Genomic DNA, 27,697 nt, shown 5'->3' with positions numbered 1-27,697 from the left:
CTTGTTACATCGAGTATCACAGGCAATCAGTATTTAAGCAAGAGCCGTTGCCGCCCGGTCTCTCACTCTCCTTTCGATACCGCAGATTGTCCGCGACTGCAATTGCAGCTGTGGACTCGTCCGGTAGCTCTCAGCTGAGCTTCTTGTAATGACGATGAATACCAAACAAATTGGAGCTCAGAGTTTCAAATGATGTGGTAATTATAATCATCGTGTGCCGGGTCGAAATCAGTATGTGTATATGACGGCCATCAAGGCCGTGGACTGTGGTATTCATTCATTGGTGGAGACAAACAGTATTCAAATCCACGAATCATGATCTTCTATGGAAAGATTTAATAACAATGTGACGAATTCCATAGTGCAGCTGACTGTATCTCCTAGTTTGATTACTCCTACGATTCCTACTTCTAATGCCGTGGCGTCTATAAATCAAAAATCCATATAAACTGTAAATGTGTTCCCACACACAATTAGTTCATCCTTTTCGAATTTTCTTGGAATAGTTCCAAGCCCTACAGCTCCTGGGATCACGTACATATGTAAAAATCATATTTCAATCTAAGATATGCTATGATTTATGAAATAAAAACCTTCTCCTGTAAAGTTTTGATTTTGGCACTTATGTACATCTTTTTGGCGGTTAGGGGACGATACATTCTTGATCGTCTCGACATTCTAAGTCGATCTAGCCATGTCCGTTCTTCCGTCCGTCTGTGGAAATCACAAAAGCGGTCGAACTGATGAACCAAGCTGCTTGAAATTTTCCACACACACTTCTTATTTATGTAGGTTGTTGTTGTTGTTGTAGCCACATTTTTATGTGGAGGTGGTGATCCTCGTCAAGCTCCTGTAGGTGAGCAAGCTCAAGCCGGTCGCCGCGGAAATAGGGTTATTTAAAGACGCCAATGACTAGCCTTGTCATATCGAGCATCATAGACAGTCAGTATTTGTGCAAGAGCCGGAAACGTCCGGCCTCTCACTGAGACTCTTTGCTCGATACCGCTGATTGTCCACGACTGCCGGTAGCTCGCAGCTAAGCTTCTCGTGACACAATGAACACCATACACCACAAATGTACTTCTTGACAGATTTAGCTGATATTTTGCACAATGACTTCTACTGTGACCACCAACAATCCTGACACGTATGGTAAAATTCGGTCCATAACTTGACATAGCTTCTGTACAACCTATTTCTCGATTTGACTTCTTAAGCAACTACGGAATGCAATTACCCATGATGGAGGGTATATAAGATTCGGCCCGGACGAACTAAGCAGGCTTTTACTTGTTCATATTAAATAACATGATGTGCAAAGAGGATTGAAATTACAGAGAAATTTTTGTGCTCTCAAAATTTGACAACAAATGTCAAGCTTATAGGTGTCGGTAATTATTTTATTACTCTTTCTCTGCCGAAAAAATTAAATTTACAGCAAAAAGAAAATAAATAAATAGCCCTGCCGAAAGGAAGTAATGCATATTTAGAAAACATTAGTACAGTACTGCAGGCGGAGATCCGGGCGATCACGGAATGCGTGAGGTGGAGTGGACATCAAGTGTGACCAGACAGTAAACAGGTCATAAGGGCAATAACAATCAGGACGGTAAGATCACGAACAGTCTTGGAATGTAAGAAGGAGATAAACGCCTTCTCGGAGTATCCGCCGGGCTATAGCCCAGTAACTGGGAATGAGAAAGCAGACGATTTGGCAGTGAAGGCCAGAGAACTGCCGTCAATAAACATGGTTAGAATGCACATGCAACCCTGTGGATCAGCGAAACGGTCGGTAGGACGCCGAAAATCCTATGGGGAGACACAGATCATGATAAGACGAGGCTATTACTGAAAGGAAGTAAGAAGAAGGTCAGTATAGTTCTCGGTATTATAACGGGACATATAGGACTACGAGCTCACTTATGTAAAATCGGTGCGGCAAGTGATAGCATGTGTAGAGCATGCGGGGAAGATGATGAGACGTTGGAGCATTTCTTATGTCATTACCCGGCTTTCGCGGCTAAAAGACACCGGCACTTAGGTGGGGACACAATACCTGACATGAACCAACTAATGGGCGTGGTATGGAAACAATTAAGGATTTTGTAAGTAACACGGAATTCCTAACTTAGATTTTCCTTTTCGATGTTACTTTTTTAATATTTATTACAAATTATGATCAATTTCATTATAATACAAAAAGCCTTACGGCCGATTAACTGTATTACAAGGAAAGCTACCTGAGTTAAAGTACCTATATGATATGAAAACAGTAAAAAATAAAATCTTAATAAGAAATTTATAAGTAGCAAAATTGGCTCCCCAGCCGTAATGCACAAACAATTAAATGTATGAACATGCTTGAAGTATAATTGCCAAAAGAAATTAACTAAATTAATTAGATGATAATAAGCTATAAAATTGTACATGAAGATGCAATGTAAGTCGGTCTAATTAAAGGCGCTATTGCACGGCATGTAGATGTCTTATGACATGTCACTTTTTGTATTCACATGTTATTGAAAATGTTTGTCAAAATTGTCAGTTTACATACGTTTCATCACTTTTGCAATCACACGTTTGCGTTATTTTCGTATGACATAAAATAAAAATTTGAGCAAAAGCTACAGAGCAAGCGGCCGCCCATATTTAATGAGTTTATGGGACCAAAGAAGTAAACGGAATTTAAGGAAATCATCAAATGGACAGGCTAGGCTAACTGCTGTACATAATTCGAAATGTGATCACGCCTATTAACATTATAAACAAAGCGCACGATCGTATTCACGATCCGTTTAGTCGACGCTTAATGAATTAAGTTAGTACCGGAAGAAAACCTCAAGGCCATACATTACTTGGGACTGCAAAAGGGTATGAGCAAGGCATTTTCTCACAGAAGTAGGCAAGTAGATATTAGAAGCATAAATTCTTCTCAATGAACTCCACATTTTGTATTTTTGTCTTTAAAAATTTTAAATTCTTTGTAATTTGAGCGAAAATTTCAGTGAAAATAGCTTAGGTTAGGTTTAAGTGGCTGTCTGCCATTAGACTCACTTAGACGTTTTCGTCCATTGTGATACCACATGAACAGAAAAAGGAAGATGACTTAAAGTTCCTATTGTTGCACCATCCATACCGCTTTAAATATTCCAACAACTTGCGAATGGTCACATCTGTTAAATCAGGCAGGTTCTCAAAGAACAGAGAACCTAAGGTGGAACTCCTTCTAACTGCTAGTGCGGGACATACACACAGAAGGTGTTCTATAGTCTCTTCTTCCTCGATGTCCCTACAGCTTCTGCAAAAGTCGTTGCTGGCAATCTTCAGTCTGTCACCATGTTTTCCGATTAGACAGTGACCTGTCATAACGGACACAATGACTGAGGCGTCTGTTCTAGCCAATGAAAGCAATGCGGTAGAGCTGTTCAAGTTAAGATGAGGCCACATAGTTTTGGAATGCTCACAGCCCGCTCTTTGTGACCATTTGTCATTCGTTATCCTTCGGGCATGGTCCTGAAAATTTAGCTTAAATGTCCACAGATTCCAGTTTCCCTGGAATGTGTAGAATAGTCTCGCAGACTTGTCCGCTTTACAATTTTCTCTGTGGCCCGGCACCCAGAACAGGTGAGTATTGCACTGTTCAGCCATCTCGTTGAAAGATCTGCGACAGTCGAGGGCGGTTTTTGTGTTCAGAAATACACTCTCCAGGGATTTAATGGCTGCCTGGCTGTCTGAGAAGATATTTATGCCAATCGTCGTAATGGCATTATATCTAAGCCATTCCACCGCTTCCTTAATTGCAAGGATCTCTGTTGATACACACTGCAGTGGTCATGTAACCTCTTCGATATGACCAGTTCTAGATCTCTAGAGTACACCCAAAGCCCATCTGGTCGTTTAGTTTGGATTCATCCGTATAGAAGTCTATGTAACTTCTGTTACCAGGGATATCGTAGTTCCAATCGATTCTATCAGGAATATAGGTACAGTAATTTTTTAATCGAAAAACGGCTCAGGTAGGGTGTAATCCACACTGCCTGGAACATCGGATATTGTATCAAGTATAACACAGGGTCCGTGGCCGCCACATGGCCAATGAGAAAGCTCCCTTAATCTCTCCGCAGGGGTCGCATCAATGTGTCTAGCCACAATGTCCAGAGAAATTAGATGTAGCATTAAATTCAGTGCATCAGATGGTGTCGTCCTCAGTGCGGCAGCGATGCGAAAACAAGCTGTTCTTTAGATCAGGTTGACTATTGAACTTTTGCCAATGGCTCTTTTGCAGGTGTATAGGGCAAGAGTGTCCTTTCTTGCCTTTTCCAAAATGTTGGATTTGAAGTTCAATTTCCTGTCCAGCAAAACACCCAGGTATTTTGCGCTTTCAGTAAATGGAACACTCTCTCCTCCCAAGGAGGCAAGTGCCACTGTAGGTAACTTGAATCTCCTGTTGAAAAGAACTACTTCTGTCTTGGACGGATTTACGCCTAGACCACTTTCGGACCACCAGGTAGAGCTTCCTGGAGTATATCTCTTAGAGTGCTAGGAAACTTCACCATGGCAAATGCCACGTCATCAGCATTCGCGACCACTTTTACGCCTTTTTCTTCCAAGGTTAAAAGTATATTCTTAATGGCTATATTCCAAAGTAGAGGAGACAGTACACCTCCATGAGGTGTTCCTCTGCTGACCCATCTTTTTAGATCCACAGATCCCAAGCCTGCCGTAATGCATTTTTAGTAAGTAAGTTATAAATAAACTTTCCTACGGTAGAGTTGATGCCTAGAAACTCCAACTCCTTCATAATTGACAATGGTTTCACGTTGTTGAAAGCATCTTCAATATCAAGAAATGCTGCCATTGCATATTCCTTGACAGATGGGGAACCTTGTAAATAGCCGACTAGGTCGTGAAAGGCTGTTTCAGTGGACTTGCCTTTACTATATGCAAGCTGCTGCCGACACAAGCGATCCCCAGGGACCTTTGCCCTAACATATGTTTCTATCAATCTTCAGCATAAAGGATGACAAACTAATAGGACGAAAATCTTTCACCTTCGTGTTGTTGGTGAGTTTCCTGCTTTCGGGATGAAATGACCTTTGTGTCCGCCCATGCCACAGGTATATACGACATGCTGATATCAGACGCAGCTTGTAATTCAACCACTAAATTTATCTTTTCCGGAGGCTTATCGGATTGGGCGCTGGCCGTGCTATTCTTAACCGAATGTAGCGAAGGCCAGAGAAAAAGTGTTCCATGCAGACCCTCCAATCCTGAACCTCGTCGATTAGATTTTCCGAACATATCGTCGCATCTAATACCTCCTTCCTAATACTATTAAAAAAGGAAGCGGGGTTACCAATATTAAGTGTTATTAATTCGTTAATATTCAAGAATTCTACCCGGGCTTGGTCCCGCTTATTAGTATTGGTACTACCCCACGAAATGTAGTGATAGTTCGCATCGCATAATATTAGTACCTCGTTTCATGTCTGTTTTGCTTCTTCACCAGCTGTTGCAGCTCCGACGTGGGTGGCGCTGTCGCAGAGTTGAAAGGCAGATAAAGAAATGCCTGGTATGCTCCACCATCTCCCTGTCTCACCACTGTTGTATTCGACGTTGACAACTCTGGGGAAATTATATAATTCAAATTATTACGACAAATAACGCAGGTCCTCTGGCGAGTACCAGTGTTAGCATAGAATAATTGGTAGTACATATGGTTCAGTTCAGAAACTTTGTTCCGGGTCATCCATGGCTCCTGAATTAAGGCAATATGAATCTTGCCCTTGCTGATTTTCTCATCAGAGCGTGTAGCAGTATCGCTCCGGTGGAGGTTTATCTGGATTACCACAATCATTTGTCCTCCTTCAGTAAATGGGCATCTTGGGAGTAGGTGATAATCTCATCGTCCGTCCGGGTCCCCGTTTGTTAGGCTGTGTTGGGTCTCTCGCCACTTCACTGCCAGTTATTTTAGTAATAGGATCTTTGCTTATGCTAGTCTTTCCTATATTTAGAGAGGCCGTGATTGTCTTGTCGTCAGCCCCCTGTTCGTTGCGCGGTATTGAGTCCACTGCCACTGCACAGCCTGATGTCTCAATAAGAGGATTTCTGCCTATCCTACTCTTCCCAAACTCGTCACGGAGACTTGATCAATACCAACCACAAGGAGAGTTTCTTCCTCCTTTTCCTCCCTCTGGAAGACCTTCCACTTCTCTGCGATCAAACCTTGGTTTTGCTTGTCCAAGAATCCCAAAATGCGTTCCGTCACAAAATTACTGCCCCGTCCCCGTCGTTCTTGTTCTGACTTTGTCTACCCCCGCAGGACACTGTCTGGAGTCTCCATTGCGGGATGGCTGGCTTGGTTTCCAAAAGTACATGAAAGCGGGGAGCTCGTTTTCTTCTTCAGCATTTTCAGCAACGGCTCTCGCTGTTGCTCCGGGAGCCAAGGTTCGTATTCCGGCCGGGCTCTGCCGATTTTTTACTTTTCTCTTTTAGTTTTTGAAATTTTGCCCGAGTTGGCTTTGTGTTTTGTGATTTACGAAGGTATTTGTGGTTCGATTTTTATTTTTATGCATGATTTGGATTCGTGAAAATAAACAACGACTTTGTCGCAAAAAGAGTCCACGTCTAATTATTCAGTTAAAAGATATACATAAAAAAGTAGGGTTTGTTTCAAACAGTATTTTCAGTATTTTTGAAAAAACTTGCTTTAATACCGATTTTTTTTTTTTGTTTTTGAAAAGAGGACATATTGTAGATGCGTTTTAAGTGAAACGTTTGTCAACTTAAACCGGTGCTATGCAAATGAAAATTTGCTCATGAACATTCTAGAAACAGGGTCTTCTCACATATCAATGAATGCTGTCCGATTCAAGTTTAGGTTAGGTTGAAGAGGGTGAGGATATTAATCCGTCCCATGCCACTTTGGCATACACCTACGCCAGTAACCGGCTTGTTATGCGCCTCGAAAACAAAAGGAATTCCGTGCTACTTACAAAATCCCTAATTGTTTTCCATACCAAGCCCCTTAGTTGGTTTACGACTGGTGTTGTGCCACACGCAAAAAAAGTGACCCAATTGTTGAGTTAAAATAAACTACTTTCGAATAAAGTTGAACTTCATATAGCGCTTAAGACAATTTTATTCGTTTTTAGTTAATCCATGTCTAAAATATAATTACAGCAGATCAATTTCGTTATGGTTCACCTTTAAATAAGTGGAGCTAAATTATTCTTCATTCAGTGTATATGATGAACAATCGTGAAAGATAATTTGAACTGAACTCAATACAGTTGATGGAACTAAATGTTCGCAATTTTTATTGTGTGTTAATATATCTGCACAAACTTTTTGCAAAATCTCTGCTTCTATTTCGTTCAGTTTTAACTTATTCGCATGAAATAATTCTTTATATATATTAGATATACAATTTATTCTCATATTAATACATTGTTTTATTTTATTAATTATTATTAAAATAAAAATGTTCACACTTTTAGTTTTCAATAGCTTCGGAGAAATTCGCAATTGCAAATAAGTCGCATAGGGTTAAGCGCCATATTTTCCCAGAAGTTCTGTTACGCCATATCGACAATATTTTATAGTCTGTTGAAAAAAATGAAAGTGTTCAGTTACATAGATACATAGTTTTATTTTCAATCTACTACTTACCATGAAAGGTATACGCCCGTGTGTAATTAGTAGTAAAAATCCTTTGCGAAATCATTTGCGTCAACATACTCGCATTTCAATTTTAAAAGTTCCTGCTAAAAAAATTAATTAAAGTCCAGAATAATTTTTTGGTTTTTTTTTTTAATTTCTAATGCTTACCAAAATCTCAGGCCATGTCCGCTGCATGTTTGGGCTATTCTAAGCGGTAGCGATTAGAACTAATTTCCACTATACCATTGCAGCATATCAAACTTTTTCTTCTGTAATTGTGTTCTGCGACGAGAAAGAAAAACATTATTTGAACAGAAAGAAGAGATAGATATCGTTACTCGCCTAATTTACCTTGGTCATTTTATTTCATATTTTTGCACATTTTCATTTTTTTTTGTTACCGCGCACAAATTTTCTGGACGAATGCGTACATTCAGCTGCTGCCTGCGTGTGTTGCTGGCGCCTTTTTGTCGGTGGCACATGCATCTGTATTGCTCTGAATGGTTTATGACGTTGCGCATGACTATTGCATATTTGTTTTTATTATGAACACAAGCAGTTGCCAATAACAGCATACAGCGGTCAAAAAAAGTATTCATCATTAGCAAAATTGATAATAAATTCACTTATTTTGGGTAATTGAAGAAAATTTAAAGTAAACAAATAATGCAGTTTTATGCAATAGTTTATTTTTCGTAATATGTTTTAAAATAAATTCAAAAAATAAATTTAATTAGCGCAAAAAATGCAATTTTATATAATAACACCAAAAACAGAATAAAAAAAAGTATTCATCATTGATGTGCTATCATCAAAGTCAAATTCAAATATTATTTGGGAATCCCCCTTTTCTGTTTTATTTAGTAAAGGAGGCTTTGCCCTTGACAGCAAATATTTAATTTCATTGAAAATATAGTTTTTGTCAAAATGGGTCGTAAGCAAAACGAGGTTTCTGATGAGGTAAAAGTTTTGATAATAAAACACCACAGGAATGGTTTAACTCAAAAAACTATCAGTGAAATATTAAATAGACCACGATCTACTATACAATCCATCATCAGAAAGTGGACAGAAACGAAAACTGTTGACAATAAACCAAGATCTGGTCGACCAAAAGCACTTTCAGTTGGAGATGTGCGTTGGCTAGTGCGGCAAGTTCAGAAAACTCCGAAGACAAATGCGACCATTCTTCGTAAAAACACTATGGAATATTTAGGGAAGGAAGTTACTACACAAACAATTCGAAATACACTCAAAAGGCATAGTTACAGAGGAAGAACTGCACGTAAGAAGCCCTTTATAAATAAAATAAACCGAGTGAAAAGGCTAAACTTCGCAAAAATGTATGTAAAACAGCCCGAATCATTTTGGAAAACAGTCATTTTTGCAGACGAGAGCAAGTTTAATCTTTTTGGGTGCGATGGAAAGGTCATAGTGTACAGAAAACCAAATACAGAGCTTGAAGAACGAAACACTGTTGCTACTGTAAAACATGGTGGAGGTGGTTTAATGGTTTGGGGGTGTATGGCGGCTTCAGGAGCGGGAAATCTTGAAATTATTAATGGAGTAATGGATCATAAGTATTACATTGACATTTTAAAGAGGAATTTAAAAGATAGTGCTGTAAAACTTGGGCTTGGTAATAACTTTCAATATTATCAAGATAATGACCCCAAACATTCTGCTTTAAATACCAAGATGTGGATGCTGTATAACTGCCCCAAAGTCATTAAAACTCCTCCTCAAAGTCCCGACTTGAACCCAATTGAACATCTTTGGGAACATCTCGAACGCAAATTGAGAACGCGCAATTTTTCGAGCAAGAGTCAAATGCAACAGGTGATAATGGAGGAATGGACTAATATAGACCAAAATATAACCGCTAAATTAGTCCAATCGATGTCAAACCGTTTAAAAGAAGTTATAAGACGCGGTGGTCGAATAACAAAGTATTAATTTTTTTAAATTATGTTATTTATTTTTTTTGTTTTTTTGCAATGATGAATACTTTTTTTATTTAATTTTTTGTGTTCAGCTGTAAAATGGCCCTTTTTGTTCCAATAAATACTATTTTTTTCTTTAAAAACAATGAAATTGTGTACATATATATCACACAAGCACTACTGCATCATTAGTTTAATATGTTTTTATTCCAATTGTCTTTTGTAGACTTATTAAAAAAAAAACATTGAATGATGAATACTTTTTTTGACCGCTGTAAAGGGTAACATTTTTCAAACATAAAAGGGTCACAGATAAACATGCAGAATGTCCCATAAACAGAGGAAAATGTAAAAGGCGGATTTGGCTTTTTAAATAAAAATTTGTATAAGTAATAAATATTTAAAGGTTTTTAAGGACATTTTATTTAGGGTTTTCCAACATTTATCTATTGTCCTATACAAAGTGAAGTCACAAATCAGACGCTCTTGTATTATGATAATCAATTGATGATTGCATGACTGACAAACAACGCACCATTACCCCACCCCCAAAAACACCACCCAACAAGACACTTTTGCCGATTTCGGCAATATGGGTATCAAATGGAAGTAGAGTACAAATCTCATATAAAAATTTATTCCTTCGCGTCTGAGGGGGCCTCCATATCCGCATTTGAAGTCAAATGAAATATCACACCTCAAATTTTTCAAAGATCGGACCAAAATTGTGCCTTTTATAGCCTTAAATGACCATATCAGATTTAAAATATATATGGGAGTTATATCGAAATCTGAACCGATTTTTATGAAATTTTGCAAACATATTAGAACGTCAAATAAAAATTTCACGCAAAATTTTGTAAAGATCAAACTAAAATTGTGGCTTCTATTGCCATAATAGGCCATATCGGATGAAAGATATATATGGGAGCTATATCTAAATCTAGACCGATTTTTTTCAAAATCAAACAAACAAATGCCCAAAGTTATAATACCCTGTACCACAGTGGTGTAATAATAAATTAAGACCGATCAGGATAGAATAGAACAGCAATAAAAGGTCTTTGGTTGGAGAGTACACTATATTTGTAAGTAATAAATATTTCGCATTCGCTTAATAGTTGAAAATTGCCATCCGTAATGGAAATTTGTCAACCTACAAGGCAACTTAACGTATGTTGCCTTCTATAATCAACCCATAAATAAAATTTTATAATATGCAATGAAGGAATGTCCCACTGAATGAGTTTATTATCCAAAATAAGAAATCAAGAGAAAAAACATTTATTTTCACTGTGACACACAAACTTGTCACCAGTCGTTATATACTAAAAATCACTATGTGGACTAAATCAGTATGTACTTACTAAGATAGACGAAATTCCAACGAGAAGAAGTGACAAACACGATACTTTTATTTGTCCAAGTTTATATGCTATTGTGCCAAAGAAATTCGTCCCCACAAAGTAGCCAATGGAGTCCGGTATAAATACAGTGCCCAGCTGCCATTTGTTTGGTCTCAAATATGTCATCAGCCACAAGGGTAAACATGGCTCCAAAATTGCCATAGTTGATGTGGAAAACCAAATTGCGACGACAATTGCCAATATCATTTTACTTTGCAGTAATGGCTTCCATTTTGGTTTCTGTTGGTCTACATCAACAATTACCTAAGAAATAATACGAATAATTTTTTTTGAATTATACAATTATGAACTCAAGGAAAAAACAGGACTATTTACCTCTGATTGAACCGATAGGTCCATAGTAACCAATTGCAAGCCTGTAAAAAATGTACAACAAAAAATAAATTTTATAGTGTTTTTTTTTTTAGAAAAAAGCTAAACAAGTTAAGTTGAATCGAATTACTAAAGATCGTATACAAGAAACCTCAAACATTGATCTCAATTACGCTGGCCAGCAAAATGTGTTCTATCTCGAATTGGCTTGTTACTTTCAAATCCGGCAACAGTTGTTGTGTTTAATTTTAGAACTGTATGGTGCAAATCACGATTAATCGTATCTTCTGTTATCGCACGATATCGATAAACTACCAGTGCAGCTTTGCATTGATATTCTATACAGAACATATGTAGCTGGTAGTTGTGCAAAAGCGTATGTTTTAAATATAGCTTATGCCCACAATTGTGGGCATAAAGCACTTTTGCCACTCTGATTATGGTATCTTCAAAACATGCATTCTGAACACATCATCCGCTTCCTCAGGTGTCGAAAACGTTGACCTCTCATGTTATTTTTTACGTACGGGAATAAAAAGAAGTCATTCGGTGCTATACGGCGGATGACTCATCAAATCGATGTTTTGAGTGCTCCAAAATGCAGTTGTTTCGTATTTTTGGAGTCTTTCTTATGGCCAATTGACACGAGCCTTTTTTTGAGCGATTGACAAATTGTGTGGAATACAACGGGAAAAAATTTTTTTTGACGGTCAAATGTTCATGCAATATTGAATGTAGTGGTATTGCCTAAGGTTGTCCCAATCTCACGATAGGTCACACGACGATCTTGCAACATCAGCATCAATGGTTTTGGACGACCTTCACAAAATTCGTCTTGGAGTGAACTTCGACCTTCGTTGAATTCACCATACCATCGATAAAAACTGGTCCTTGATGGAGCCTCATCGCCAAAAATTTAATTAAGTTCATCAATGCACTGTTGTTGAGTTAATCCGCGTCGAAAGTTGTAAAAAATAATCGCACGAAAATGTTCATGATTTAATTCCATTTTTTGGGCGAAATTTACTGTTACTGTAAAGAACACAAAGAGTGCTCGTATTTGACATAACGTTCCGCCCAAAACGTTCCTCAAAAATACCAAGCTTTACGAACTTTAAAGCTGTCAGTTGACAGATTGCAACACAAGGTTTTTCCAATCCCGAAATATAGAAGGCAACTCTCGCATTACCTAGATATTTGTTTTTTTTTTAACTAAATAATATTTATGGTAAAATAAATAATAATTTAGGTATAACAACCTACCATCGATGAATGGGCCCGCCTTTGGGGGTATATTAATTTTGTCATTCCGTTTGTAACATATCGAATTATTCATTTCCGATTAAGGTTCTTGAAGTCTAAAAAAGCCTATTTTTGATGCGATATAGCTGAAATTTGGTACTCAGAATTGTATTAGGCCTTTTGGTAGTATGGTCCAGTACGGGCCGGTTTTGGATAGAGCCAAAAACTGTCGACAGTTTCGTGGACCCCTGAGGCTCCGAACAGTGTCAGTGAGATACCCCTCAGTGCCCTGGATGGCCCACCCCACCCATGGTATCCGTTGTCCAATCTCTATGGATTGTCTGTCAATACAAAAAAATACATACAACAAGTAAAAGCGTGCTAAGTTCGGCCGGGCCGAATCTTATATACCCTCCACCATGGATCGCATCTGTCGAGTTCTTTTCCCGGCATCTCTTCTTAGGCAAAAAGACTTGCTCTGCTGTTAGAGCGATATCAAGATGTGGTCCGGTATGGGTCACAATTAAATTATATGTTGGAGACCTGTGCAAAATGTCAGCCAATTCGATTCAGACCATAATAAACACGTATGTTGATGGTCATGAGAGGATCCGTCGCACAAAATTTCAGATAAATCGGATAATAATTGCGATCTCTAGAGGCTCAAGTAGTCAAGATCCCAGATCGGTTTATATGGCAGCTATATCAGGTTATTAACCGATTTGAACCGATTTGAATATTTGACACAGTTGTTGAAAGTAAGAATAAAATACGCCATGCAAAATTTCAGCCAATTCGGATAGGAATTGCGCCCTCTAGAAGCTCAAGAAATCAAGTCCCTAGATCTGTTTATATGACAGCTATATCAGGTTATGAACCGATTTAAACCATACTTGGCACAGTAGTTGGATATCATAACAAAATACTTCGTGCAAAAATTCATTCAAATCGGATAAGAATTGCTCACTCTAGAGGCTTTGTTTAGCTTGTATTCGCCTCCATCATCAACAAAAAAAATATGATGGAAGCCATAGTTGTCAGCTGGCTGTTTCCTTCGCTGACAGGGGGCGCATTCTAGAATGGCGTTGGGGTCCACCATCTGCCTATAGATGGCGCTGGGGTTGAACATTAGGCTGCACTTCGCATGTGTTATAATATACTCATAAGCTTCCACGCGCCATATATGATCCGAATCGGTCCATATTTTGATATAGCTGCCATATAGTCAAATCTCCAGACTAAACATATAAAGCATATTAAATGCGTATCCAATTTTTGGTATTTTTGCTTTAAAACCTATAGGGTTTTTACACTAAGTTTAGCGAAGTCTAATTGGAAAAGACAGTGGTGGAATCAGACTTTGGGAATGTTTTATATATCGTTTGAAAGGTATGCAAATTTCCTTTAAAATAAGATATATTGCCTAAAAAAGACGATCATTTATCATGTTTAATGTTGACGACAACAAAAATAATTTGGAATATTCGACTTTTTTGAAAATTTACTTTTACGCTGCTGATTTCATAAAATCGGATAGAAGAGAGATATTTTCATGATTGTTTTTGGGTTTTATTTCAAAAAGTAAAGTAAAAAAATCAACGTGAGACTTTTTTTACCAGAGTGAAACATTTTAGTAAAAAAACAAGTAAAAGCATGTTAAGTTCGGCCGGGCCTAATCTTATATACCCTCCGTTAGGGACGTAGCCGATAAAATTTTTTCATGGGCAAAATTTCAATAAATGTGCTATAGAGGGAAAATATCAATAAAATATTCTATAGAGACACAATTTGGCTAAAGCCCGGGACTCTTTAAATTATTTTTCTAAAGATAAAACTTTAAAGAAATTTTTTCCAAAGGATTTTTTTTAATTACAACATTTCCTACAGACATAATTTCAATGAAATTTTCGTCAAATTACAAATTATTTAAATTTTTTAAAGACAAAAAAAAAAAAATGCAGCAGCTTATTCGTTTTACTCTATAGAGTAAAAATATTTGAACCTCAAGACCAGTATAAATGAACTAACACTGGGAAATATTGAACTTCCTATGGCGCTAAAGAATTATGTGCTCGCTACGAGTTCAATAGTTTCATAACAGTTACGAAATTGTTTTTACATACTATCAGTTAAAGGAATGTTTAGTAATCGTTGAGTGGAGCAGACGTGATTTCATTTCGCTCCTCGAAGAAAAAAATATCCGTATCTAGAAAAAGGAGCAGACTCGAAATAGATCCCAAAGACCCAACAGCTGCGGTGGTGGCATCAGACCGTAAAATCTTGTACTGAAACGTTAGTAGACGACATGGGAGTGAGAGCAGAAACAACGGAGGACATGTTGAGACTTTTGATGAAAACGCATTTTTCATAGGATACGACGACACTCACGGAGACACCGGAATCTTGGAATAATGAGGTTGATCGAAGGTTTATCATAACGAAATTTATGGTCAAGGAAGCCTTGAGGAGCTTCAAACTATTTAAGTCACCCGGACCTGATGGAATATTTCCGGCGTTACTACAAAAGGAGGCGGACTATCTGGTGCCTCATCTGGCCAATATTTTCACAGCGTGCCTAGGACATGCATATACTCCGAAAGCCTGCACCGGAACGCGACATCTACTCACGCTATGATAGAGAAAATTAGCATATTGCCTTAATTCAGGAGCCATGGACGACCCAGAACAAAGTTTCTGGACTGAACCATATCAACTACCAATTATTCTATGCTAACACTGGTACTCGGCCGAGGACCTGGGTTTTTTGTCATAAAAGTTTAAATTATGTAATTTCCCCAGAGTTGTCAACTTCGGATGCAACAGTGATAAGGCGAAAGGCAGATAAAGTGAAGTTTAGTTGCCATTCGACTCTTCGACACCGCCACCTTCGTCGGAGGTGCAACGGTTGGTAAGGAAATGAGGTACTAATAGGGTGCGATGCGAACTCTTTACACAATTCGTGGGGTAGTTCCAAGCCCTGATAGATTTCTTGAATACTAACGACTTAATAACACTTGATGTTGGTAACACCGCTACCTTTGTTATTAGGATTAGGGAGGAGGTTTTAGATGTGAAAAAATGTTTGGAAAATCTAATCGATGAGGTTCAGGATTGGAGGGTCTCCATGAAGGATTCATTTTCCCACCATCGCTACATTAGGTTTAGAATAGCACGGCCAGCGCCAAATCCGATGAGCTTTCGTAATAAGTTGAAAACCAAGTGGACAAAATGCGGAAGACTACTTAGAAGAAAACATGGGCAAGATAATTTAGATTGTCCAAGCATAGAATACAATGTCAACATGATTACGACTGCACTAGTGGTGTCCTCCTAAGATAGTTGTAATCTTCGAGAAAGGAAATCAGCCCAAGAAAAACCTCGGATGACCGGGGAGATTCACAATATTGTTTAAATATTTTAAAGACGTTATAATTTTTTTCTTTAGACACAACTTCATTATTTTTTTTTATGAAAATTAAATTTCTTCTTATGGCACAACTTCTAGAGAAAATTGTCCCAATACAAAATTTTGTAACAGGCCCGGTCCCCAAATTTTTTTTTCTAACGACGAAATGTTCATGATTTTTTCTGAAGTCAAAATTTTAATAATTTTTCTATACACAAAATTTTAATAATCTCTTAAGACAAAATGTCACTGAAATTATTTTCTAGAAACTACTTTTCAGTGAAAAGGCAAAAAATTCTCAAAAGGAAAATTTTCAATAAAATTTTCTCCAGAGAAAAATTTAATTTTCTCTAAAGACATAATTTTTACGAAATTTACTCTAACGACAAAATCTCAATGACATTTTCATATCAATAAAATTTTTGTAAGACATATTTCAATGACATTTTTCCAAAAACCCAATTTAAAAAAATCACTAAACACAAACTTTCAAAAACAAAAAATAGCACTTAGGAAGAAATTTTAATAAATTTTTTTTAAGACAAAATTTCAATAAATTTTTTTCTAAAGAGAAAATTTTAATAAAATTTTTCTGAAGATAATATTTCAAATCAAAATCATTAAAACTAAATTTTAATAAATTTTTTTAAAGACAATATTACAAAAAAAATTTTTTCAAGGACAAATTTCAATAAAATTTTTTCTACAGACAAAATTTTAATACAATTTTTCTAAAGCAAAATTTCAATAAAAATAATTCTTACTTACTTTAATTGGCTATGACAGAACATTTACTGCACTAGTCGAACGTAGAATAGCGTTCCAAGCGCCACGATCATTCTAAAATCTCCGACACTAAGTTTCGAGGTGTCTCCCACCACTTGATCTTTTCAACGGGCCTTTGGCCTTCCCGGTTTGCATGTACCACCGTGTTTGCCTTCAAAAGACTTCTTTGCTGGAGTTTCTTCATTTATTGACCTAGCCAACGCAGCCGTTGCATTTTGATACGTGTAATTATGCTATCGTAGTCATACAGCACATACGTAGTCGTGATTCATACATCGTCTGTATTCTCCATTATCGCAAACTGGTTCATATATTTTACGAAGAATCTTTTTCTCTGATATACTCCAAGTGCTTCAGAACCATTTGTTAATGGTTCTGAAGCATGGGTAGTATCAGTGTCTAGTATAGTGTGATCTTCGTCTGTCGAGAGGTGGCCTTGTTTCTAAACTGCTTACTTAGTCCAAAGTCCAAATCTGTTTGCCAGTATTATTCTTCGCTTAATTTCAAAACTGGTGGCATTCGTTTTGGTAACGGCGGTGCCGAGGTAGATAAAGTTATTGACTATCTCAAAGTTGTGGTTCCCAAATTTCTCCATTTTCTTTATCTGCTCGGTTACACAAGGCTTTTTGGGAGTTGAAACCATCCATTTCGTCCTATCTCCATTGAATTGCCAGACCCATTTTCACTGACTCTCTTTCGATTCTCACAAAGGCAGCAGTTATTACTTCCGGCGACCGACTTATGATGTGGATGTCGTCGGCATAGTGTTCGCTACACGGATCGATCATACATGGTAGTTCTCATAGTTTTTCGGGGGCGGGTTATTGGCCCAGCTCCCCAACCGCATAGTTTTTGTGGGATTGTACATGTAACCCTCGTTGTGGCGAGCCGCTTGCTCCAAGATCCGACGCTCGCATCCAGCCGGCCCTAACCTGGGAACAGACGCTGATGTTGGCAATAACCCGCCTTGTCATCTCGAGTATCATTGGCATTGAGTATTTAATTAAGAGCCAGTGCCACCTGACTGAGACTCTTCTCTCCAAATTCGCTAACTGCCCGCGGCCGCATTTACAGCTACTCCGCATAAAAACGGAGCTTTCCACCTTACGCAACATGTGGACGTGCCTGGTAGCTTTTAGCTAAGCTTCCTGTGGTAACAATGGACACCACACAGGTCGGAGCTCAAAGTTCCAGCCTGTGTGGTGCTCATAGTTATCCCGTGCCGGAATTTCAGTAACTTTTTTTCTTAAATTAATTTTTAACACGACACTTGAGGTTGAATGCTAGGCACTGGTGACAGCGGCAGAGTCGTGGACTGACGGAACCCTAGTTTTGCCATGTGGAAGATTATGTTATACGGATGGATCAAAGCTAGACGACAGAGTGGATCTGGGGGTTTACATTGAGAGCCCAGGGACTGAGATCTGTTTTAGACAGCCTGACCATAATACGGTCCTGCAGGGGGAGATCCGGGCGATCACGGAAGGTGGTGGCGTGAGGTGGTGTGGTGCTAACGCGTGGACGTCGAGTGTGAACATCTTTACGGACAGTAAGATGGCCATAAGGGCAATAACAACCAGGACGGTAAGATCACGAACGATCTTGGAATATTAGAAGGAGATTAACGCCTTCTCTGATAATGGCACAATCCGCATCGTTTGGTTGCCGAGCCGTAACGGGACACATAGGACTACGAGCTAACTTATGCAAAATCGGTGCGACAAGGGCATGCAGGGAAGATGATGAGACGTTGGAGCATTTCCTATGGCATTGCCCGGCTTTCGTGGCTAAAAGACACCGGTACTTAGGTGGGGACACAATACCAGGCATGATCCAACTTAGGGGCGTGGCATGGAAGATAATTAAGGATTTGGTAAGTAGCACCGAATTTCTAACTTAGATTTTCTTTTTCGAGGTTACTTTATTAGTATTTAGAGCGCATAACAAGCCGATAACTGGTTTAGTTGTATTTGCATAGGCATGGGGCGGATTAATATCTGCACCCTCTTTTCAAACTAACCTATCCTAATAAAATTTTTCTAAAGACAAAATTTAAAAAAAAAAATCACTTAATTAAAATTTTCAAAATATAAAATATCTGTTAAATTTTTTTTAAACGTTAAATTTCAATGAAAGTTTTTCTGAAGACAAAATTTCAGTGACATTTTTTGTAAAGACAATATTTGGCCTAGACGGCGCATTCAAATTATTTTTTTAAAGGCAAAAATTTATTAAAATTTTTTTTAAGTCAAAGCAAATTTTTGTTATTGTGAAAATTTCAATGAAAGCAAAACTTCAATTAAATTTTTTTTAAGACAAAATTTTAATAGCAGTTTTTCTAATGAGGACATTTCAATCAAAATTTCTCTAAACAAAACATATCAGTAAAAAATTCTCTAAAGATAAAATTCGGCCCAGACCCCCTCGAAACTATTTTTTTTAAATGCAATTTTAAAAAACTGCTTTTAAATTCACTGACGATTTTCTTAAAACGAAATATCAATGAATGTTTTGCTAAAACATTTCTTTGAAGTTAATATTTTGATGAAATTTTCTCAATAAAAATGTTTATAAAAATGTTCTCTAAAGACAAACGTTTAACAATATTTTGTCTAAAGGCTTAGGTTTGGGCAAACAAAATTACAAATTTATATTTTTTCTTTCAAGAAAATCTTTCTTTTTTTAGCCTTTTACATTTTTATACATAACGTAAAAACATATTATTGCTCATTTAAATTGGTAAAATTTTCTGTGATGAAAATTGTTGACAAAAAAATTCGAAATTTAAAATGTCACCACCAAAGGGTCCTCCCCTGAACCCATTAGTGACTACAATTTTCCATTAGCCCTCACGCTAAAGCCTTTAGTGTAGCTTAAAAATTAACAACGCTGTCAAGAAAATTCTGTAAAAATCAAGCCAAAATTACTTATTTTAAATTTTAACTACATATTAATATATCCTAAACGGTACATGACGACATGGCAGTAAAGTATAAATTTTAAGATCTCGCCAAGCACTTTCTCCAGAGTTATAGGCCCTAGAAGGTTGGAGAAGTCGAAAGTATTCAACAATGACTCCCTGTCTCCCAACCTATATAAAGGATATGGACCACAATGCAACTTTCTGAAAGCCTATGTCCTCCTCTACATGCAGTTACAACATGTTTTGCCGATCAGATCAATAGATAAAAAGTTGTAGACTTATCCCCAAATATTTCGCCGTTTGAATCACTCACATAGTATCGTATCAAAATACAACAGATGCGTTGGCTGCCGAATGTCAAAATGTATCCAGAAGTTCAAGATAAGTCTTTTGTAGGCGACCACAATGGAATACACAAAAATGGCAGACTAATGGGTCGATAATGGATGACAACCTTAGTTCAAATGTGTTGTAAGTTGACAAATTTGCATTACGGATGGCAACTTTTAACTGAAGTTGCCAATGCCAGTTGCTAAAAATGGGATTTTTCGGCAACCACTTTTTGCAGTTGTTCTATTGTTTTTATTAGCAAAGGCTCTATTACGTGGCATGTAGTTGTCTTATGACATGTCAAATCTAGCATATGTAGAGTTATACATGTCGCGCATAACAAACGAAACTAACATATGAGAATAACCTTTCAAAATAGCACATGTAATTTTTTTCGATTAGAGCGTACTCTATTCCTTCCGACAAAAACATAAAGAAATCAGTTGTTTTTGTTGTCAGTCAAATGAAAGCAACCCCAAATTAAACTGTCTCACATCTTGAATAATTTTTATACCCTCCACCATAAGATGGGGGGTATACTAATTTCGTCATTCTGTTTGTAACTACTCGAAATATTCGTCTGAGACCCCATAAAGTATATATATTCTTGATCGTCGTGACATTTTATGTCGATCTAGCCATGTCCGTCCGTCTGTCCGTCCGTCCGTCCGTCCGTCCGTCCGTCCGTCCGTCCGTCTGTCTGTCGAAAGCACGCTAACTTCCGAAGGAGTAAAGCTAGCCGCTTGAAATTTTGCACAAATACTTCTTATTAGTGTAGGTCGGTTGGTATTGTAAATGGGCCATATCGGTCCATGTTTTGATATAGCTGCCATATAAACCGATCTTGGGTCTTGACTTCTTGAGCCTCTAGAGTGCGCAATTCTTATCCGATTGGAATGAAATTTTGCACGACGTGTTTTGTTATGATATCCAACAACTGTGCCAAGTATGGTTCAAATCGGTCCATAACCTGATATAGCTGCCATATAAACCGATCTTGGGTCTTGACTTCTTGAGCCTCTAGCGTGCGCAATTCTTATCCGATCAGAATGAAATTTTGCACGACGTGTTTTGTTATTATATCCAACAACTGTGCCAAGTATGGTTCAAATCGGTCCATAATCTGATATAGCTGCCATATAAACCGATATTGGGTCTTGACTTCTTGAGCCTCTTGAGTGCGCAATTCTTATCCGATTGGAATGAAATTTTGCACGACGTGTTTTGTTATGATATCCAACAACTGTGCCAAGTATAGTTTAAATCGGTCCATAACCTGATATAGCTGCCATATAAACCGATCTTGGGTCTTGACTTCTTGAGCCTCTAGCGTGCGCAATTCTTATCCGATCAGAATGAAATTTTGCACGACGTGTTTTGTTATTATATCCAACAACTGTGCCAAGTATGGTTCAAATCGGTCCATAATCTGATATAGCTGCCATATAAACCGATATTGGGTCTTGACTTCTTGAGCCTCTAGAGTGCGCAATTCTTATCCGATTGGAATGAAATTTTGCACAACGTGCTTTGTTATAATATCCAACAACTGTGCCAAATATGGTTCAAATCGGTCCATAACCTGATATAGCTGCCATATAAACCGATCTTGGATCTTGACTTCTTAAGCCTCTAGGGGGCGCAATTCTTATCCGAATGGAATGAAATTTCGCACGACGTCTTTTGTTATGATACCCAACAACTATGCCAAGTATGGTTTAAATCGGTCCATAACCTGATATAGCTGTCATATAAACCGATCTTGGGTCTTGACTTCATGAGCCTCTAGAGGGCACAATTCTTATCCGATTTGAATGAATTTTTGCACGAAGTATTTCGTTATGATATCCAACAACTGTTCCAAGAATGGTTGAAATCGGTATTTAACCTGATATAGCTGTGATATAAACAGATCTGGGGATTTGACTTCTTGAGCTTCTAGAGGGCGCAATTCTTATCCGATTTGGCTGAAATTTTGCATGACGTATTTTATTTTTACTTTCGACAACTGTGTCAAATAAGGTTCAAATCGGTTCATAACCTGATATAGCTGCCATATAAACCGATCTGGGATCTTGACTTCTTGACCCCTAGAGGTCGCAATTATTATCCGATATGCCTGAAATTTTGTACGACGGATCCTCTCATGACCATCAACAAACGTGTTTATTATGGTCTGAATCGGTCTATAGCCCGATACAGATCCCATATAAATCTTTCTCTCTATTTTACTTCGTGAGCCCCAATGGGCGCAATTCTTATACGAATTGGCTGAAATTTTATACAGGTCTCCAACATATAATTTAATTGTGGTCCGAACCGGACCATATCTTGATATCGTTTTAATAGCAGAGCAACTCTTTTCTTATATCCTTTTTTGCCTAAGAAGAGATGCCGGGAAAAGAACTCGACAAATGCGATCGATGGTGGAGGGTATATAAGATTCGGCCCGGCCGAACTTAGCACGTTTTTACTTGTTACGCATAAAAACATCAGCTTTTGCTCAAATGTTTAGGTTATGTCATACGAAAATAACATACAGCTGTGATAGCTTAAATGATAAATCGTATGTAAATTGACAATTTTGTCAAATATTTTCAATTACATGTGAATAGAGTGGCATGTCATAAGACATCTACATACCTTGTAATAGCGCCTTAAATAAGTAGTGAAATTAAAAGGAAATTCTTTTTTTTTGTGTTCAAATTGTTCGTTACAAATGTGTTTTTGTCTGTAGGTTTCACCATGGTTAAAATCCCTACAAATCAACAATTCTTGAAGTTATAAAAATGGAAGCAAACTGAAATGCAGCCCTGGTTGTGCGTGTGCAAAAAAAAAACATCGCCGCGCACTTCCGATGAATAGTTAGTTGATAGTGAGAAAAAATTTTAAAGCAAATAAAAAATGAAACTTGCGGGTATTAAAAGAAGAAAAAACAGCAATCACAGCCGTCGGCCACCGCCAGGAGTGCCTACGTATTTCCATTTAAAAAAAAATTGGGTTTGGATCAGCTAAAGAAAACCATTGAGAAATTCAGCAAAAGGCGGCATAAAATGATCTTTTACACGATAATAAATAAAATAAAAAAATAGTTCAACACTGCATTAACTTAAAAATAAAATGTATATTCATGGTACGAGTATTTCACAACTTTAGCATTTTTTGTGGTGGTTTAATTATTTGTTTACAAATTTTTTGCTGCGGAACTGCCATAACACTATTCCCGGCATCAATTGGCAAAAGTTGTCATACATAATAGAATTTGGACTTTGGTTGATATCCATAAGAAAATTAACCTGATGGAATACGTAGAAGGGCCAACCGAATATCCGGCGGAAAGGCGGTTGAGAGAGACATCTCGAAATTATGTGCAGAAGGAGCGCAGATGAATGATTCTTTTTTTATTCAAGTCTGTAGATAATAAATACTCTTACAGACTAATAACAGTATATTTACAAATGTACTAACCTAAGAATTTAAAAATAATATTTTCCTTTTTAAACTTTCTCGATTCTCAGATAGATTTATTATATCTTCCAGTTGATCAAATTGATAACATAGGTGCCGAAAAGGATTGGCATAGTTGGTTCTATAATAAGAAATTTTCCAAAGATCAAAATATCTGGTAGGTCTGATAGGAACGTTAAAGAAAATTCGACTCAAAAGAAAGCGAGAATCTATTTGACCATGAATTAATTTAGTCAACAATGTAATGTTTAGTATAGTTCTAGGACTTTTTAATGTGAGAAGCTTTATAAAATTTAATCAGTACTCATACGAAGGTAATGAACTTCTGTCCCACCCATTTCAACGGAGACAAAATAGTAGAAATTGTTTTTGAACCGATTCTATCAAATCAGAATGAATAATGTACTACGGATCCCATACCACTGAAGCGTACTCGAGATTACTTCTTACTAGCGACGCAAAAAGTTTTTCGTCACAGAGAAATCATTAAGTTCTTTACTCCAGCGTTTCATGAATCCAAGAGCACCACGTACTTTGTTTACAACCATTGAGATGTGTTGACGTAAGTTTAAGCGTTGGTCTAGATGAAATCCAAGGTCTTTAAACTTCAAGTTGGTTGGAACCCAAAAAATAGCTAGTTTTAAGAGAGTTTATTCTTGAAAATAAAATGCGTTTGCATTTGGAAATATGGAGTGTCATAAAGTTCTGATTGCACCATTCGTAAAGAGTATCAAGGTCATACTGAAGATAACACTGTTCGTCAGAGTCTCTCATTGATCTGAAGATCTTTACATCATCTGCATACATCAAAATAATAGAGTGCTTTAAAGTAAAAGGGAGATCGTTTATGAACAAACAAAACAGAACAGGGCCAAGATGACTACCTACTTTGGAACACCTGAAGAGACAACAATTGATTTGGAGACTGCAGTAGTCAGTCCAGTCAGATATGATCTGATCCACTTTAGTAAAGATGGACTGAAACCAATAAGGCCTATTTTTCTTAACAGAAGGTTATGGTTGACTTTATAAAATGTTTTACAAAAATCGGTATATATGTAGTATCTGTACGGTAGCGTTCCCTAAAGCCATTGTTGACCAAACAAGTAAATTCTAAAATATTTGCTATCGTCGATTTCGATTTCCGGAACCCATGTTTGTAGGCAGAAAATATAGAAGAGACTTGATGTGAAATAGTGTCAGTCAGAATTTTCTATAAAAGTTTCGGATTGGCATTCAAAATTGAAATGCCCCTGCAAATAGAAACTTCATTGCGATTTCCTGTTTTAAATAACGGTCTTATATAAGATTGCTTCCACAATTCCGGCAGATATCCATGCTAAAGAACTGTTGAAAGGTGTACAAAGGGGATACGAAAGTTCGAGAGCGCAATGCTTTAAAATGTTCGATGGAATTCCATCTGGACCGGGATTAAAAGTTATCTTCAGTGACCTAAAATTTTCAAGTACTACGTTTTCGCCAATCCCAAACACGTCTATAAAATCTGAATTGTTGATTGTGTATGGATATGTTCCACATAAATCATAATAATTATCTGAGTAGGTAGTGCTAAAAAAGTCAGCAAAGATGTCGGCAATGCCTGAATCGTTATCAGCTACTTTAGCTTTATATCTAAGAAAGTTCGGTAAACTATTACAACGGCGCTTTGAATTCACAAGTTTCTAAAAAGATTTAGGATTTGATTTCAATTGATTTCTAATTTTATTCAAATAACTACCATACGCCAATTTGTGTTTTTTATTATATTCGCATCTTGTTAATGAATACATCGAAAAGTCAGACGTTGACCCTGAGCGTTTAAACCTTTTATACAATTTATTCTTCTTGTTCTTCAGCCTAGAAAGATTGGTTGTATTCCATAGAGTTGCAAAAAGTAGTTTTAGGGACAGATTGAGAAATAAAGTCAAGTAGCACAGTATAAAAATTGAAATCATTGCATCGATTTCTTTAGATCTGAAAATTTCATTCCAATAAACAGATGAGAGTAGTGAGTTCAGTTTGGTGTAATCAGTTTTAGCATTTTTAAATTTAAGAGTGGGATAGATATAAGTAATTTGAGTGTCGGATGATGTATATCCTCAGGACTTACAACCGGATCGTTAGAACTTAAACAGTACACAGATAGTTGATTAACGAAAACAAGATGAAGTAATTTAGAAAATTAATTGTTTATGTAATTAATTTGAAAAAGACAAAAATTTAACAATACGCCGATGCATTCATTAGAAATGCCATTTGGTATCATGGGTGTTAAATCTTTTGACTCGAATGAATGAATCCAGTTAATTTGAGGAAGATTAAAATCAACAAGGGCAAACAATGTGTCTGTTGATTCTGAAATTCTGATTGGATTGCAGATATGTGTTTTAAATAAATATCCTCACATGAAGTAAGTGGGACGTAAGAACATGAAATGAAATAAATATAGAAACATTTTTCAAAAATATCTTTACGGCTACAAATTCAATATCCAAAGAAGATTTCACTATTATTTCTTCAGAAGGAAATTCAACTTTTTTCATTTTATCGTTCCGATTACGCCTATATATTTGATATTCTGAAGCCAAGTTTCAGTAAAAGCGATAATATTAAAATCGAAATTAAAGCGATCTGAGTAGAGGCGAAAGTTTTGTATTTAACCCTCCAACATTTTGATAAACTAGAGATATGTGATCAACAGAAAATTAAAAATTCAGTTTTTTGTAATAATTTCAGAGATAGAATTAGGATTTGGCTGCAAAATCGCTTTCTTATTCGGGGCAACTTTTAGTGGTTTAGGAGTCGTAGCTGGTAGTTTGGGTGTAGCTTGTGGAGTGTTGTTATGCCAGACGGTAAGGCAGAGGCACTAGGAGCACTTGATGAAGCAGTTGTGTTCGGTGGATTCAATAGACCAGAAGGCGGCAAAGTATTATGTCTCGTGTAATCGGCGACTAAACTGGTTGATGGTTGCTGATCCATTGAAATTTCAATTTTAGACTGCGTTTATATTAGGATTCAATGGTTTTTTTCTTTTATGCATTGAATCAATGAGTGATTGCAGAAAATTCTCCAGGCATGATGCATTTTAAAAAACTGTTTGCATCTTGCAAATTTTTCCATTAATGCGACGAGTTCATAATTATTTCGAATTCACTGCGAGTATTCTTAAAAATGCTTAAACATCAACATTGAATACTTTACACTTTGCACAACACCAACGAAATCATGGAAATCTATTCATAGTCCCGCTTGTGGAATTATCTAGTTATCTAGGCAAATGCAAATACAAATGCTAATTTTGCCAACGAACATTCCACTAAGGAACAGGGGCAAACTTCTCGTATATCAATGAGTGCAGTCCGATTCAAGTTTAAGCTCAATGATAAGGGCCTCCTTTTTTATAGCCGAGTCCGAACGGCGTGCCACAGTGCGACACCTCTTTGGAGAGCAGTTTTATATGGCATAATACCTCACAAATGTTGCCAGCATTGGGCGGGGAGAACCACCGCTGAAAATTTTCTGATGGTCTCGCCAGGATTCGAACCCTAACGTTCAGCGTCATAGGCGGACATGCTAACCTCTGCGCTACGGTAGCCTTTAGGCAAATGCAGCCACCTTAATTCCCATTCGGCTGGAAATGAAAACAACTTAGATTTTATGACACAACGTTGCCTTAAAATGAGATTGTGCTTAATCCTAATTTTTGGCTTAATTGGATTTCTTGATATTTCTTCTTTCTTCCCTTTCTAAAGCAAGAACCGGTTAAAATGTGTGTGTGTGTTTTTTAAAATTAAAAATTTCAAAATATTTGATAACATTTTTAAACAACAGCCAATATATACTCACCCAAATTGATGAATATTATAGTGGACAATATAATGAAGGGAGCTGATTTTCCAAATAAATCATAAAGTATACCGCCAAATGGATAACCTAAAAGAACGCCCAAAGCTATGCTTCCCAAAATGATGCCCATTACCTTGGAGCGGCGGTCTTCTTCAGGATAATGCTGGAAGAAACAAACGGGATGTTTTTTTTAATGTTTTCTTTTAATACTCATCGAACCTGCCATAGGACGTACTAACCAGTGCCACCAAACTCATTCCACAAACGCCGATACAGGCAGAGCCAATGCCTTGAACTGCACGAGCTATTAAAAGAGTTGCATACGTCTCGCCAACTGCAAACACTAAAGACA

At 37.2% G+C, this 27,697-nt stretch overlaps 1 protein-coding gene across 1 annotated transcript in view; it reads right to left on the bottom strand.

Annotated features, from left to right (window-relative positions):
* The window catches only part of LOC106085571 (synaptic vesicular amine transporter), a 49,689-nt gene that overhangs the window by 4,646 nt on the left and 17,346 nt on the right, over positions 1-27,697 (bottom strand). Inside the window, exons 3-6 of the mRNA XM_013249879.2 lie at positions 27,585-27,688; positions 27,346-27,508; positions 11,348-11,388; positions 10,973-11,275 (exon numbers count right to left, since the gene is read on the bottom strand). Of these exons, the coding sequence (XP_013105333.2) occupies positions 10,973-11,275; positions 11,348-11,388; positions 27,346-27,508; positions 27,585-27,688 (611 nt within the window). The remainder of the gene's footprint in view (positions 1-10,972; positions 11,276-11,347; positions 11,389-27,345; positions 27,509-27,584; positions 27,689-27,697) is intronic.

Source organism: Stomoxys calcitrans, chromosome 2, assembly GCF_963082655.1.
Source record: "Stomoxys calcitrans chromosome 2, idStoCalc2.1, whole genome shotgun sequence".
Lineage (NCBI taxonomy): Eukaryota > Metazoa > Arthropoda > Insecta > Diptera > Muscidae > Stomoxys > Stomoxys calcitrans.
Note: the sequence above shows the minus strand (reverse complement) of the source record. Positions and strands in the feature narration are given on the sequence as shown.